This window comes from Taeniopygia guttata, chromosome 4, assembly GCF_048771995.1.
Source record: "Taeniopygia guttata chromosome 4, bTaeGut7.mat, whole genome shotgun sequence".
Taxonomy (NCBI): Eukaryota; Metazoa; Chordata; class Aves; order Passeriformes; family Estrildidae; genus Taeniopygia; species Taeniopygia guttata.
The window spans coordinates 8,869,387-8,884,876 of NC_133028.1; the positions used below are offsets into that span (position 1 = coordinate 8,869,387).

The window sequence follows — 15,490 nt, forward strand, 5'->3', positions numbered from 1 at the left end:
GTATTTCCAAACAGGTAAAAAACCTGAAAATTTGACAACTTCCTGTCAAAAATCAGTTACATTTATGAGGCCATGTGAGCTACTCTCCACTTGTTCCTCTCAAATAATATAGGAGGTTATGCATTCACTTCAGCAGAAGCAGAATCAATCTCTTGATTATTATTTTAACTTCTTAATGCATCTTTATAGTTTTATTCAAATGTCTGTTCCACCTGAGCATATTCTCTTAGTGCAGGAAATCTTATCTCAAGCTTTGAGACAGAAATCCCTTGGGAAAACATTTGGCTGTACAGTCTACTTCTGAGTATATTCCAGAGGGGCTGCCCAAAGTTAGCAGCATTACCCTGTACATACCTCGGTTTACATGAGAAAAGTAGTTTATTTGTAGGAAATTGATGGCATTAGATTCTGCTCTCCAGAGGTTTTTCCTAGCTGTGTGTGGGATTTAGCTTTACACAGCCCATTTACAGCAGTGATGGCTGCACACCCAACCCCTGTGTGCTGCTTGAAAAAAGCACCCATCTCTCCCTGCATTTTTGTAATTGAGGTAGATCAAGAAGATACCACATCAAATAACCACTAGGATACATTTGCAGCCACTCAGGGTTTCAATATGCAAATAGGAAATCAGAAAATTAGTGCCAAAAAAAAAGAAAGGTTAAAGAAAGGTAAACTATTACTGAGACAGTAGTTCAGGTCTGACTCAACCACTGTATGCATAAAGATAGAATGTTCTTTTGGTGTGATGGAAATGCAGAAACAAACTGCTGAGTGCCAGGGAGCTGTCAGTGTTTAAAACCAAGGTGCGAAGAGAGAACATGATCTCTACAAGGCCCCTCAGGAAGCAAGAAAGATACATCCAAATCTCAGCTCCTGTCTTCCAACTCCTAGTTCAGGCTTCTGTATAAAATTTGAGTTAGGAAAACTCACTGATTATTAGGCTCTTGTTTTAGAGAAAAAGAGATAAAATATGGAAGGATTTTTAATTCTTGAATAATGGGAAATTAATAACACAGTTTCCTCTAATTAGGATGTGATCAAAATCAGTCCAGAGATGTTAAACTCCATATATTTTATTCCTGCTACATCCTTTTCCATCAGAAAAGAATTTCTGTTTATTGTTCTCAGTGAGTGATCAGACTTTATGTTTTCCCAGGAACTTTGAGTTGTAATTTAGTTATTTATAGTCTTCATGTTTATTGTACTGTAATTTACAATGTTGATAACATAGTATTGGACTTGTTTTTTACTGCAAATATTTTCAATAAAACCACAAATTCATTAGCAATATGATGGATGATTCCTAACTGCAACAAACAAACCTCACCTTCAATCACAAAGAGTAATATTATTCCCTCAAACCTCCTAAAAACAAAGAAGTCCAGTTAAATGTTTTTGTTTCAGTACTGTGATCTTGTTGCTATTAAACCAGAATTCAATTCAAATTATCTTGAATAACACATTAACTTTAAATAATTCCTAAGTCTATCTCAGATCTTTATTATATATTCACATTCAGATTTACATCTGTTCCTGTTGTTCTTCATTTGAATGATCAGATTTCTTCTTGTTTATCTTCCTAAATGCTTTTTAATGCTCCTTGTATCAGACTGATGCCATCCAGATAATATTTTCATTCCTGTGTACTAAACCCCCTTCTTTTTATTAAGCATTCTTCACTTAAATCTATCAAAAATGATCCATATCCAAAGGTGATCTTTCATCCAGTGCATGTTGTACATGAGGTTATAATTTCATCAGACCTTTTATAGGAATGAACTGCATCTGTTCATTTTAAAAAAGATTAAATTTTGTATCTAACTCAAGTGTCCCAGGTATTGTTTTTCCTTGTGACTGTCAGAATCAAGCTTTGGCTATGACAACAAGAGACGGATTTTAACACAGGAGTTACAAATCAATGTTCATGCCTTTCTCTATGCACATAACTCTCTTTATTTTCAGTGGAATTATCTGCTTCAATCAGAGTTGCAGGATCAGACCCATCATATTGACCTTCCTACATACATCCCAGCTACAGAAGAGCCTATTTCTGTAAAACCAGAACTGCCACCCCAAATTCCAAATTCACTGTTCTGCTCCTTTATCCCTCTCACGCTGATAGAAGATATGTTTATGAGCTTCCCATTTCACAAGAACATGGTGTGATTTGGCACAACTCTTCATAGTTCTCGTTTGTGCTGGTTCAGCTGTGTCTCACACATGCCCACTCAACTGATTTTACTCAATTGGGAGTAAAATCCTCAAATGTCAAAAGTCATAGATTTAAATATGAAGACAAAGTAATGCAAGAATGATAGATTTGGTGAAATTAAAAAAATCCTTCTAAATCATGGAAGTCTAATTTGTATTTTTATTTACTGACATAAATGCAGATTAGGATCTTTGTAAGGAAATTATGGAATCAGTTTTCTGCAGTGTTCTGGGATTTAATATTAGGTACAAGGGAAAATAATGTTCACTGTACTTTTAATACAGCATTGGTCAGCACTGTCTGCTCTAGATGAAAAATACTAGCTTGTGACACCAACATGGATTGTGAATAGTAGAAGCAGGATATTTTCCTACTTATATCCAATGATCCCAGGGGTTTTTCCCACTTACTTCAGAGGGAAAGAAGACTGGGTTCTGATGACTGATTCAAGCCCTGGTGACGTCAATAGGAATATTTTCTTTCATTTTTACAGCATTTTGATTAGACCCTTAGAGAGGACTAGCACTGATAACTGAAGCACTCTAATCAGACTGTATCTGCAAAATGTGCACGTTCTTCCTAGAAGAAGAGAAGTTCACTACATACTATTGCACAGTTCTCTCAGGAGGTGAAAGCTATTTTATCTTTTCATCAAATATTATCTTCTTTCTAAAATGTTTGTTTCACCTAAATTATATCCTTAGCCTGAGAAGTCTCAAACAGAGCATGGCTGATATTTCTTTCCCTTTTTCACTCCAGAGAGAAGAGCTTTTCTTTCTCTCCTTTTCTGATCTCTCTGGCCCCTTCAAACAGGTCCCACAGTAACCAGCCTTGTTATGATACACCCATGGTGGAGAAGCTTTCCTTTTGCAGATATTTCTCCATTTAATTCATGCTATTTTTAGTACTAACCCATGCTGGAAGTTATTTGTGGTCAAAGCCCTTTTTACCCAGTCTCTTCTCTCCTTGAGGAAACAACTGATTCCCAGCTACAGCTGTGTGTCAGAGAGCAGGAAAAATACATCCATGGAAGCGGGCTACAGGTATTAGGGTTTTCCCAAAAGGGGGAAGTAAAACCAATCAGCACATAATTAGACAAGAATCACATTTCTTCCCCAGGACCATTACGGATAAATTCAGACAGAATCAAGTTTTTTTTTATAACTTAAACACTTAGTAATCAGAAAAAGCTGGAATTGGATGCCATGGATAGAATAGTGTCAGATATTTGTATCTGTTGAAGATCTGTTTTGTCTGCTGATATTTTTAATATTCAATGAACAGAAGATGAGCACTGCATGTGTTACTTTCACCTGTAAATTATCTGGCCTTCTTTACACTGAAGGGCTCAGACATAGTTGCAAACTTAGCTAACTGCTAGTTGTTTCAGAGAAATATGTTATTAAAGTGTACTTTAAAAGGTAAAAAGCTGCTCTGGTGGACAGAATAAATGCTCACAAATTAGTGTTTAATAATTATTTTTGGCACCAATGACTTAATGTGTTGCTTGGGGCAAATCTCTTACCTGCTCCATGCTATAGTTCCTGCATGTACAAAATTATATTAGCCAAAAGCAATCTCATTAAATACAATTAATTCTAGTAAAGTGTTTTGAAAACCTCATACAGAAGGTGCTATAAACATACAATCTGTCATACTGTACCATTTCAGGATCACTTGACCCTCTCTGAAATGCATCCCACTGACATAAAGCACAGCACAAAGCCCCACAGAAAGAATGCATTTAGCAATTAGTGCTAGAAATTACACCTGACCAACATATTATTTTCCCAAAGCTCTTATTATTTCAGATATACAGATAAACTGTAAATACCCTGGATGAACTTTGTAGAGGACACAATGCACTTTCTATTGAGAAGTATCCTAACTGGTTTAAAGCACTGGCTGAGGTTTTGAGTCACTAGATTATCTGCAGGGCTTAACCAACAACTGGCTCACCTTTGGGATTTCCTGTCCAAGTACTCCTCGTGTCCAGTCTTGTTTAGTTGATTGAATAGTGATGAGATCACTTCCTTAGGTGACATAGCTGCAGGCTGCTCAACTAGTCTCGATTTTCACATGTAGAAACAACATGTGGTACCTTCTGTGGCTGAAAGCAGATTCAGCTGATTATGTTTCATGACCAGACGTTTTGTCCTGTGGTCCCCAGAGCTGCCAGTCAGTGCTGATGTTGTGGGGCACAGCTGTCCCCAGGCTTCATCTCCTGTCACCCTTGTCTCAAGGCCGTAAAGTGATTATGTACATTCTAACTCAAGGTGTAAGCAAGAGTAAGAACTTCTGTGTTCATTCTAACACTTCTGAGTTGTTAAGTCAGAGCAGTAAAGTAGAGAAACTGTAGACAGCCAATTGCATTTCAGTCTCCACTGTATAGGAGGTGAGTTGGGCACAAGTGGTGACCTGTTGTAACCTGTTTGTCTATTCTTGGCCACCTCTGCAAAGTACATTTGAAAAGCACAGGTTTGCCAAAGCACTTCATATCAAATTACACAGAACATGAATGCAAAGATTCTAATCTAATAAAGATCTTGAAAACAACTGAATTTTAGCTTTCTAACAGAGATAGCTGAGAGAGTTTCTGTTGGGCTTGTTTCCAACAGGCTTGACCAATTTTATGATGGACTTTCTGTTTCTTAACAGAACTACCATTTTTTGCAGTTTCTTCATAAGTAACACCATTTGCTCAAGGGAACAATTCAGATTGTTCAAAAGTTTCAGATTCAAAATGTCACAATCCTGCTTTCACTGGAACTACATCCTCTCTGACTTTGCCATTCAGTTTTTTAGGTTTGCTTTTGCCTTTTGTAGTAAATTCTTAGATATCTCATATCAAATATTATATATATATGTGTGTATGTGTATATATATATATCATCATTTAGTGGGGACTTAGATTTATGGATTTTCTTTGTTAGTTTCATGAAAGAACTTACATAAATCTTCATCCATAAAAGGTGTATTTGGAATGAACTGTGCTTGCAAGCTGGAGTCCATACTTTCCTTTTTTTTTCCCTTTTTTTCCTTTTTTTTTTTTTCATATTTTAAGATTTTTTCAGTCTCTTTCCTCATTTTTCCTGGTGATGACGCACAAATTAAAAGGAATGAAATCAGGGTTTTGAACAGGAGTAGTAAAAAAATTATGCTTGCTCTGAATGACAACCTGAGAAAATACACTTTGAATTCTTCTGCATTAGGCTTTACATCTAAATACTACAATGATAATTTTAAAGTTTTGCCTTATATTTGCTTGATCTCAAAGCCCTGTATAGTGTCACTCATCAGAAAATTCACAGACTTCCATCCAACAGCCTCTAGTAATACCCATAGACTAGAAATGAATCACATTAGGGAAATAAAACAATCAAGAGGGTAGCAGACAGCCTACCAGGCAGGGTGAACTTCTCATCTGATACATTCCATTGCTCTCACACCTCTGAGCTCTGGAAGAGATCATACATCAAATGTGGATTACACATTTTCAGAAGATGCACTCAGCCTTTTTTCTTGGCTTCTTGTCTAACCTCCTTAAATCAAAGGATCATTATTGTTTGTCATTTTGTCATAGCTCAGCTGGCCATTTTCAATTCATGTAATAACAGACTGGTCTGGACCTCAGATTTTATTGCAGTGGTTAAAGGTGGTTCATCCTAGAAGTTTATCTCATATGGTAGCAGATATTGCATAGCTATTTACTGTGATTGAAACGCTCTGTGAAGTTGAGGAGCATTCAGACTTTTTAAAGGGATTATGGGGTAGGATCCAGAAGAAAGTGAGCATCCTGCTCTCTTGTTCCCTTGGGATACTGCATGAACATTACAAGGGACCAGGAGCATTAGTTGGATAAGAAACAGTCTGCATTAAAGAGAATCCTGGCACTCACTGGTTTAGCTTAAATCAGTCACATTCTCCAAAGTTGGGTTTCAGTAGGAGTTAAGATTCTTTCCCTAATCTCTGTCTGGCTTCTCCCCTCAGTTTAGTCTCCTTAAGTAGCACAGACTTCACCCACAAAGAAGAGGTTTCCTGAGGGAAAACAAAATCTTACTGAAACTTTCTCAAACTGTTGACTAAGTTAATCATTGCTCATAGCTCAGAGACTTCAGATTTTCTTTGCATCAACTGCTGACATTCACACATGAAGGTCATTTAACTCAATGCTTATGTCAGCAGGTAAAATGAACACTTAACATTGGAGAAAGTTACATTTTGCTTAACAAGGGCCATTAGTTTGCTAGGACTGCCCTTATTTGATGGCATTAGAAGGGCAGCAGCCCTACCAAAGGCACTGCTGTTAATTGTTCATGTTTTCCAGTTACTTCAAAATAATTGTACTTTTTGTACACAAAAAATTATTTTCTTTCCAGAATACATTAATCATTATTAAATTTGTATCTCTATAGAATCTTAATGCGACAGAAGAAAAATTTGTATTGGATACAGTAGCAGGATGCACAGAATATAAATCCATAATGGATGTGGTGGTCAATGCCTTTTATGTTCAGGATGGGAGATACTGTCCCATTTCTGAGCGTAATCTTTATATAGGTAAGTTGTCTTTACAATACCAAATGTGTTTACCACATAATTTAAAAAAATATAATTTTACTAGTGTTAAGTCTTGGTATTGTATTATGTTGGAAGCACTGTCATTGTGTCTAATGCAGTGTGATGTACAGGACCTTTTCTAATGTCCTAATGAATGTGAAGTCCAAAATCTGAAATTGTTATTTAGTCTGAAATCTTTCAGGTGTTAACTGGAATTTTACCTAAGGGTAAGATGCAGTTGGAAAATAGCAGCAGTGGCTGGAAGAAGCATCTTGGAAGTTTAACCATTCCTTTAAAAAATGTTCTTCAGTGATTTCCCTTTATTCTCTTCTATGCAACCCAGTACCTCTGCCATCAGATACAAAAATGTGTAACAAAGCTCTGTGTGCTGAGGAACACAGCACATCTCACAGTATGCTGACACAATTGTCTCTATCCATGTGTGGGTTTCTTCATTACTGACCATCACAATGACATAAGTAACTTAAGATACTACCATCTATCTCCAGGAGTGAGGTCAATTATTTTCATTTTATTAGTTACTTGATTAGAATCAGTTCTGATACAACTATCTCTGATAGTATCTACCCAGTTAATTAGGGTAGTTACTACTCCCAAAGTTATTTCAGGTATTGAGAAGTACATGAAAAAATTAATTTAAAAAATATTTTATGCTATTTATTTAATATACACATGCTGAGGTTGATCTGTTAAGACCCTAAATAAGTTGGCATCACAAATACCTCTGTTACTGGTTCTCTAAGTCAATTAAGTTCTGAATCTTTGTGGGTATATTTAAAAGTCCATTTAATTCAGAGTGGTTGAAAATTACAAAGAAACTTAACTAATATAAATGGATCTACATTTTGTGTTTTAAAAACTAGTAAATTTTTATTACAATTCTGGTCACTTCTGTCACGATCTGGAAAAGTACAGAAATCTAAATCAAACAACAAAAGGGAGCCTAAACTGTCGAGGATGAAATTATTAGTGTATTGAGTTTGTTTCTAAATGGTAATGCTTCATTGTCTCCATTTCTCCAGAGCCATGTTTTTCATTGTCTAGGGCACATAAATTATACCTTTAAGCTGAATGATGCTATAATTGGATTGTCAGGACTGGTCCACTCAAAAGCTTCCATTAATCATAGGCAGAGGGTAGGAACAGAAAATTTTCCTTTATCAACAAGTTGAGAGTCTGAGGTCATTGGCTTACATTTTTTAAGCTGCTTGTGATTCCCTTTGCCAAGCTGCATTGACACTTAAATGACCAAAGCTGCTTATAAAGGCTGTTGCTATGTGTGAGCAGATTTGAATTTAATAAAGATTGTAGGAGATAAATGTATATTCTGCTAAGACTGATTAAATACGTTGCTGTACTAAAGCGCATGAGATTGAAGCCTAAAGATACTGAGATGGCTGCAGCACATTGGCCAGAATTTCCTGATTTTACCATTACAGTTTGGTGGCAGCTGCACTGTAAGTGAAGCCTGATTGATCAAAGTGAGTGAGGACAAATGAAAGCTGATACAGGAGCCCATGAACTTTACAGGTCTACTAAAATTTCACAGTTCTGACTGTGCCTCTTCCGTATCATAGAATAGAATCATAAATCATTTAGGTTGGAAAAGACCTCTAAGATCATTGGACTGTGTTCTTGCCATAGAGAGTGCAAGATTCAGGTTTGAAATTTCACAATTTAAAAACTTGTTTTTATTCCAATTCAGAATAAAAATAAAGATTACAACATTTTAAGCAATATGGTCACTTGGGGAAAAAAGTGAAGTAAATACTAGAACTATTACATTTTATGTTTGATTTTTTGTTATGTATAATGAACTATGAATTTGTAACAGAAGAGTAAGAGCTATCCTCTCTCAAAACATTAAAACCAGAGTATGTTGAAAAATTCACTATCAAAACTGTTTAAAATTAAAGTAACAGTCTAAATCACAGAGTATGTTGAGTAAAGGGTTATTAGGTATAATATAGATTTATTAGAATTCAGTACAGGTTTATTTAGTATATTGAGTATAGATTTATTAGAATTGCCTGCTGTATTTTAAATGTATGTATCTTTTGATAGTTATCTGTTATCTAGCTACTTTTCAACTAGAAGAGATTGGTTTTCAGCACTTCAGCAGAATTGTGAAATCCTTGGACACTGCAAAAATGCAACAGGTACAAAACATTTTAAAAATAATTATCCGTTCATTGTGTTTGATTAATCAAATGTCTTTTCTCAACTTTTAGAATAAATTAAATGGAGAAATTACTGTTATTTTCTGTTAAAATTCAGAAATTAAATTAGTATTTTTTTACCAAAAACCCTTCAATTTCTTTACGTACAGGGTGATTCTTATATTCAAAGATCAATTTAAATGTATTTTATATAATCCAAGCAGAGTGCACACTCACTCTTGCCTCTGCTCACATTCTTTCTTTGACTTTAGAGAGGAGATGTCTTTTCCATATGCAATGAACCTGTTGAAACTTGCAGTTCCTGATGTTTGGTGTTCTTCTTTTCCTGGACAATCCACTGCCACTTCCATTATCAAGCCTCTTGTGCTTCCATCACTTTTTCTCCTTCCCAAAAACACTGGCTGGCTCGGAGCTATGCATGTACCAATGGCCCCAGTACAACATGCAACTGACCAAACCACTGCTGCCAAATAAAAAGTGGGACAACAAAATTTTGCCTCCCTGTCCTTTTCTGAATTAATGAATTTGGGGGTTGCTTCACTATTTGTTTGCTATTTTTCATTGTAGCTGTAGAAATATAATTATCTTCTGCTTCTCTTTCAAAAACAAAGTGCTAATTATCTTAAAAGCTATGTTGTACAGAGGAGAAGAGGGATAAATTGAGCAGCAGTGCTTTTTCATAAGCCCTGTTTTCTCAGGAAAATGGACTAAAAATTAAATCACTGGTGACACAGCATCTGTAACCTTTGATTATCCAGATGTTTCAAAGCATAGTCCAAATACGCTGTTTGAATAACAAAGATGGAATTAAAGAGATAGGCAAATTTTAATAAATAATAGTCAAAAGGCTAAGGTTTATCCTTATAGTGATTGTTTTGAATGTTCATGTGGATGCCAGCATCTCTTTAATGAATAGAGTTGCTTTGCAACAGGGACAGAGTAGGTTAAGTTGTCTGGTTTTAGATGGACTAACTATGGAATGCTTATTATTAATTCCATTGAGAGACAAAAATTATATATTTCATTAACAGTTAGAAACAGCAGAGGAGTGGGTGGAAGAATTATCATAATCTGGTAGACAGACAAATCACTCTGTCTAAAATGCTCTCCCAGCCCATTCTTTGGTAAACATCTTAGACACGAGCTACTGGATTGGATGCATCTTGAGCTCATTCAGCTAGCAACACAATTTCCCACATCATGCCAATTATCTCTCGTTGATTCCATTCATCTAGCTTTACATGGCTTAAGTATCAGAGCCCTGATGTTCTGGTTTAGATAATGCCTCCTTCCTTATCTGGAACAACTCTTTTCTGATAGGAAGTGCTGCATATTCCAATGTTGTGCACCTGCGATCGTAGCAGGTGTGACTTGGTTTGCTTAAGTATCTTACCAGATCCTCATCACCATGGTACCTAGATTTCCTTTTCTTCTATTAGAACAGTTTCTTTGTCTCCAAAGTGATGCTAGATTAAATTAATGCACCTGCAGCAGAAGGTTTAGAAGCAGCATTTTGTCCCCCCAGCAACAGAGACAAAAGAGCAGAAGGCAGATCTGCAGCCTTAGCAACAAAAGTTACCAGAAATTTGGGAACCTCCTTCAGGATGCTGACCTCTAGATTTTGCCTGATGACTATTGTGTCTGAGTTCAGTTAAGACACTGAAAAAATATTCACATATATTTCTGTAGGACAGATTTACTTCAATTAAAAAATAAATTCAGTAGATCACAGGATGAGTGGAATTTTCTTCATCATGCAGATAAACCTCACTCAAATGAATAGTCTTCAGGTGAATGATGTCGACCCATGGGAGATTTAAGACCTTTCTCTTAAAGACTTGTATGATGGAATCCATTCAACTCAAAGTCACAGTGTTTCCCTATGTTTGATGAATGTTCAAATATTTTCATTTAGGCAGAATAACAATGCTACCTCACTTACACACATGTTCATCTGCTTGAACAGCAAATCACAAGCTCTCATTCTGTAATATTAAGAATACATGCAAAAGTTTTTATGGTGATATAATTACAGAACCATAGGATAAAACCCATTCTTGTAACTTGAGTGTGATTATCATTTTAAGAAATTAGCCATGCATTGCTGGCTCAAATCTATTTTTATATTCTATTATTCTACATGTTATTCTTCTACATTTATTTTAAAATGTGAGGGTTTGTGTGTTAGAGAAAATACACTATTGAAATATAAAGTTGAAGTAAACAGCTTTGTAATTTCTGAATTGTCTTTACAAAATATAAAATACAAAGTGTTTTCTTTCTAGCAGTTAAGAACCTGTTTTTTCTGCTTCATGTTCTGATTGCTTCTAACAGCAGTTCTACAGAACTTCTGAGATAATCAAAGGAATATCACTACATAAGAACTGGGCATTGCAATAGAATTTAAGATGAGGTAGGAATAGCAGGACATGATCAGCCTCATGGTGGATGATGGGTAAAACTGAAGAGTCAAAGTCTTATATTCTGAATGTAAGCATTTCAGCTTTGCAAATGCCTCCATGGATGTAAAGATATTACTAGATGAGGAAATTTACCATTTTTAATGTATTTTCTAGAAAGCTGTATGTTCCCACTGTGTGAAAGTGTGTTAAGAATATTAAGTTCAAATTCTCAAAAGTAAGGTATTAATTCAGCCCACCTGTAAAAGTGCATTACAAAACAGTCTTTAATTATACACACTTGTGTTACTACAGCCAGAGTATACATTAAAATATAAACATGGGTACAATTCATTGCTGGTGTAATTCCATCACTTCCAGAAGGGAAATGGTTCTTCATTATCATGCTGTCTGAGTAGTGAAAGTTTTGGAACATTCAAGAAAGAGGAGTAAGCAGAATAATGCTGTTACCGAATTACTACCAGTGACTTTGCTAAGGAGACAGAGCCAAACATCCAAATAGTAACATCCAAATAGAAATCTGAGAGAAAACTCATTCTGCTGCTGTAAAAGCAATCACTGCTGATACTGGGGTTTTCACCTGTATCACATGTGGCCAAAGACAAAACAGAAATCACAGAAATTGTTCCTAGCAATTCATTTCACAAAACAGAGAAGTTTCTTTTGTCTTATCACCATCTGTGATGGGGATTATCCATACGAAGATTGTGGACTTTGGTTCAGGTACACTCTGGTAGAAATGATGTCCAGTCATCCTACAAACACCTTGAGTCAAATCTCAGTTGTTTGTAGCTGAATTAGTCACAAAGTTCTGAGGCACCTTGGGCCTGGCACCACATTTGAATTAAGAAGATCCCTGGTAGTTCTGCAGAACTGAAAACTTGATACAAAGAACTCTGTGGCTCTGTGTGAAACAACTTGAGGTGGGGCTGATGCCAAGTCTAATCTAATAAACTCTGCAAGTCTCCATTTGAAGCGTCTCAAAGTGACAGTGCACTGCTTCCCAGTATGTCTCATAATGTCAAAATTATTTAGTGGATGTTTTTGCTTTTACTGTGATTATTTCAGTGTCATACTTTACTTTCATTTCCAATAATTTTAATGGAAGAGCTAAGATTCAAGTTTGGAATTTATATTGCTGTAAATGATGCAGGCTGAATCTGAGTGCCATTTTTCAAAAGTGTTTCAAAAGGCCATTTGAATACTTCAAGATTTAAAGAAAGGCTTTTGGCCTTCTAGTGAACTGGAGTGGCAAACAAAACTTCAAATGTCAGTTGTTAATTCTCCAGCGTGTAGACCCCTACAATGCATAAGTGTGCCAAATTTCAGTCTTTTCTTTTAATGAGAATATGCCAATTAATTATATTTCAATAAAAGAAAAAGCCACATTGTATAACATTTACTGTACTTTTCAGCAATTCTCTCCTGCCCAGTTCCCAGGGAGCTGAAAAGAATTCAAGTCATTCAGGTGCGGTGTCTGGCCTGAAATATTTCTGGGCTTCATAGGTCTTCCAGTTATAGATAATCAGAAGTCCACCTTAGGTTTATTAGACTCTGAAACTCTAGTGTAAGATTATACTAAAATCAGTGTATTCCAGTAGTAATTAATTTTGAATAAAACCATTGTTTCACAGGCTATTTTGTAGCCTGTAATTTATTTTTTGTTTTGCCACCAAAAAAAAAATTAGTATCTATTAGTGTTTCACAAAATAGGGCTAAAAAACATGGGACTGTCCCCCAGCTAATAAGTACCTAAAAATACCAAGCATCTGTGTTTGCAATTACAAGGTCAAATACAATCAAATTCTTCAGTGGTGTTTGTAGTAAAAGCAACTATCTTTTTGTAGTCTTACATACACCATGTCTCCAACATTCATATTTAAAAGAAACCACTTGTTATTAGTTTCTTAGGTTCTTCTTCAATGGCTTGCATCTGAACACATGGATAAAAGATGAATGGAGTCACTTCTACGACTCAGTGTATGTAAAAGAGAACTGGATTGATCCCCTGCTAAGGTAAGTAGTACTTAAGTAGCCTCTGGCCATCCCAGAGTTTAAAAGCTGGGGAAAGCTTCCCCTGAAAGCTCACATTTCTGTTAAAATGTTTCTCCTATTGAAGACACTCAGAACCCTCCTGGCCTACACAGGTCTTTAGCAATCCCTTCTACTTACCCAGAGGCAAAGGTTCTCTCTCAGAAAAGTCCTTTCACAGGTGTTGTACATTTGCTTCCTGATGCCCCTGAACAGATAAAATATCGTACTCTGAAAAAAAGTAAAATAGAAGGTTCAAATTATCTTAGAGTCATGCCTCATCAGTCACTTCAACATCTGTATGACATTAGGTATTTGAAAAAATGTTTGACTTCTCTGATTTTGGCTTTATGCACAGACTTGTTTATACTGATAGTCATAAAATCCCTCCTGAGCAAATCAGATAAGCATTTAAGCAAGTCTTTTAAAGTTATTATTTACACAGTTGCAGCACCATTTAACAGTTTAAAGGCTCTGGGGTGCATCAACTCATTGGTTAGATGGTGATATGCTAGCAATTGTACCCTTGCCAAACTGGAACATTTTCATGTCGAGAAATAGTAGCTCTGCAGCCTACTGGGTCACTTTTTACTCTAATTTTTACCCAGAACAGATAAATTACACCAATGTGGCTGCAGTCACTCATCCTTCTCAATGCAGGATAGATTAACTCAGATGATGGCAAACAATGTTAGACAAAAACATGTTATGAACAATATCAGCTGAAAAAGAGTTTTGCATCTGGTTCTGTCATATCAAAGTCCCTAGACTAATCCTTTCACACTGTGTAGTTTATTAGCACTTTAGCAAATATATAACATAGATTTGGCTTGCACTGCTCTGAATTCCACTGAGTTCTACAGGGACTACAGGGATAGATCTGAAGAATTTGACTCAAAATATTCCATTGTAGTGATCCTATTTATAACAAAAGCTTAGAATAGTATAAAAATACAGCTAGAGAGATATGGAGATATACATCCATACCCACACAGTTCTTGCACATATACATTCATGCAGGCTGAGGCTTAGACCACTACTTGTTTCATTAGCAGCAAGTTTATTGGAGCTGTCCTTCACAGTCAGTTACACTCAGTGTAATGAATCCATGTTTTGCCTGGAAGTGGCAAATGTAAGTTATACAAGAATGTTCAACACTAGATTTGGTTACTGGGTTTGAAACATCCTTCAGGGGTCTGAGGATGCAGTAATGAATTTAATCAGTTCAGTAGCTGAAATTCTTTTAAATGTGTCTGTGTTCCTCTTTCTAATATTAATATAAATAGAATATGAATTAATAGTGAGGTTAATATAAAGAGTCTTATTTATTTTAATGGAGCTTCATTACTTGCATAAGTTACTTGCAAGCCTTACCCTGTAATGACAGTACTACCTAAGGTAACAATCCTATAAACAACTTAGACTAAGTTTGCATTTTCATCTGCTTTTTAATTCCTGGGGAAGCTCCATTGCATGTGCAATATATAAGAATATAACATACATAGAGGAAGAATAACTGTCTTGAAGCTGTCACTGTAATTAGGCTGTGATACCCTGTTTGTGTTTTACCTTTAATCTGCATCTTCCTGTCAACCCTTAGAAGTCTGAACCTTGATACAAGCCCAAAACTACAGAACTCAAAATCTTCTTGGCTGCCCCCAGGGCTCACTGAGGGTTCATTTGATAATTCACCAAATTCCTTTGATCTTTCTATTTTTTCTGTTAGAACTACCTGTCCTTTAAGATTGATCTGCATGTGCTCTGTTGGTACATGTGGCAACACCCAGACTACTGTTCATAGTCTCTTCATCTAAGTATGTAAAGTGTGCAATTAGCCTATGACAGCTGCTTTTCTGACTCCTAATCTGGCCCTGCCACAAAACCAACTGGCCAGATAGTTGTTTATTCCATAACAACTGTGGCTATTTCACCACTAGTAATCTGGGTGGATAGCATCTATCAAGAGGTTAAATAACACAGTGTAGCTAAATCCTGAGTACTGATTCATAGGTCAGTTTTATTAAAATTGAATGGTAGAATTTGCACCAATGCCAACCTCATCTACT

General features: G+C 36.0%; 1 protein-coding gene across 3 annotated transcripts in view; it reads left to right on the forward strand.

Moving 5' to 3' along the window:
* Positions 1–15,490, forward strand: part of CFAP99 (cilia and flagella associated protein 99) — a 49,162-nt gene that overhangs the window by 7,402 nt on the left and 26,270 nt on the right. For 2 of the 3 annotated variants that reach the window (XM_030270587.4, XM_030270589.4), the window contains exons 3-5: positions 6,628–6,772; positions 8,858–8,952; positions 13,297–13,409. In XM_030270587.4, coding sequence (XP_030126447.4) covers positions 6,628–6,772; positions 8,858–8,952; positions 13,297–13,409 — 353 coding nt within the window. The remainder of the gene's footprint in view (positions 1–6,627; positions 6,773–8,857; positions 8,953–13,296; positions 13,410–15,490) is intronic. The other variant, XM_072927941.1, reaches the window with a different exon arrangement.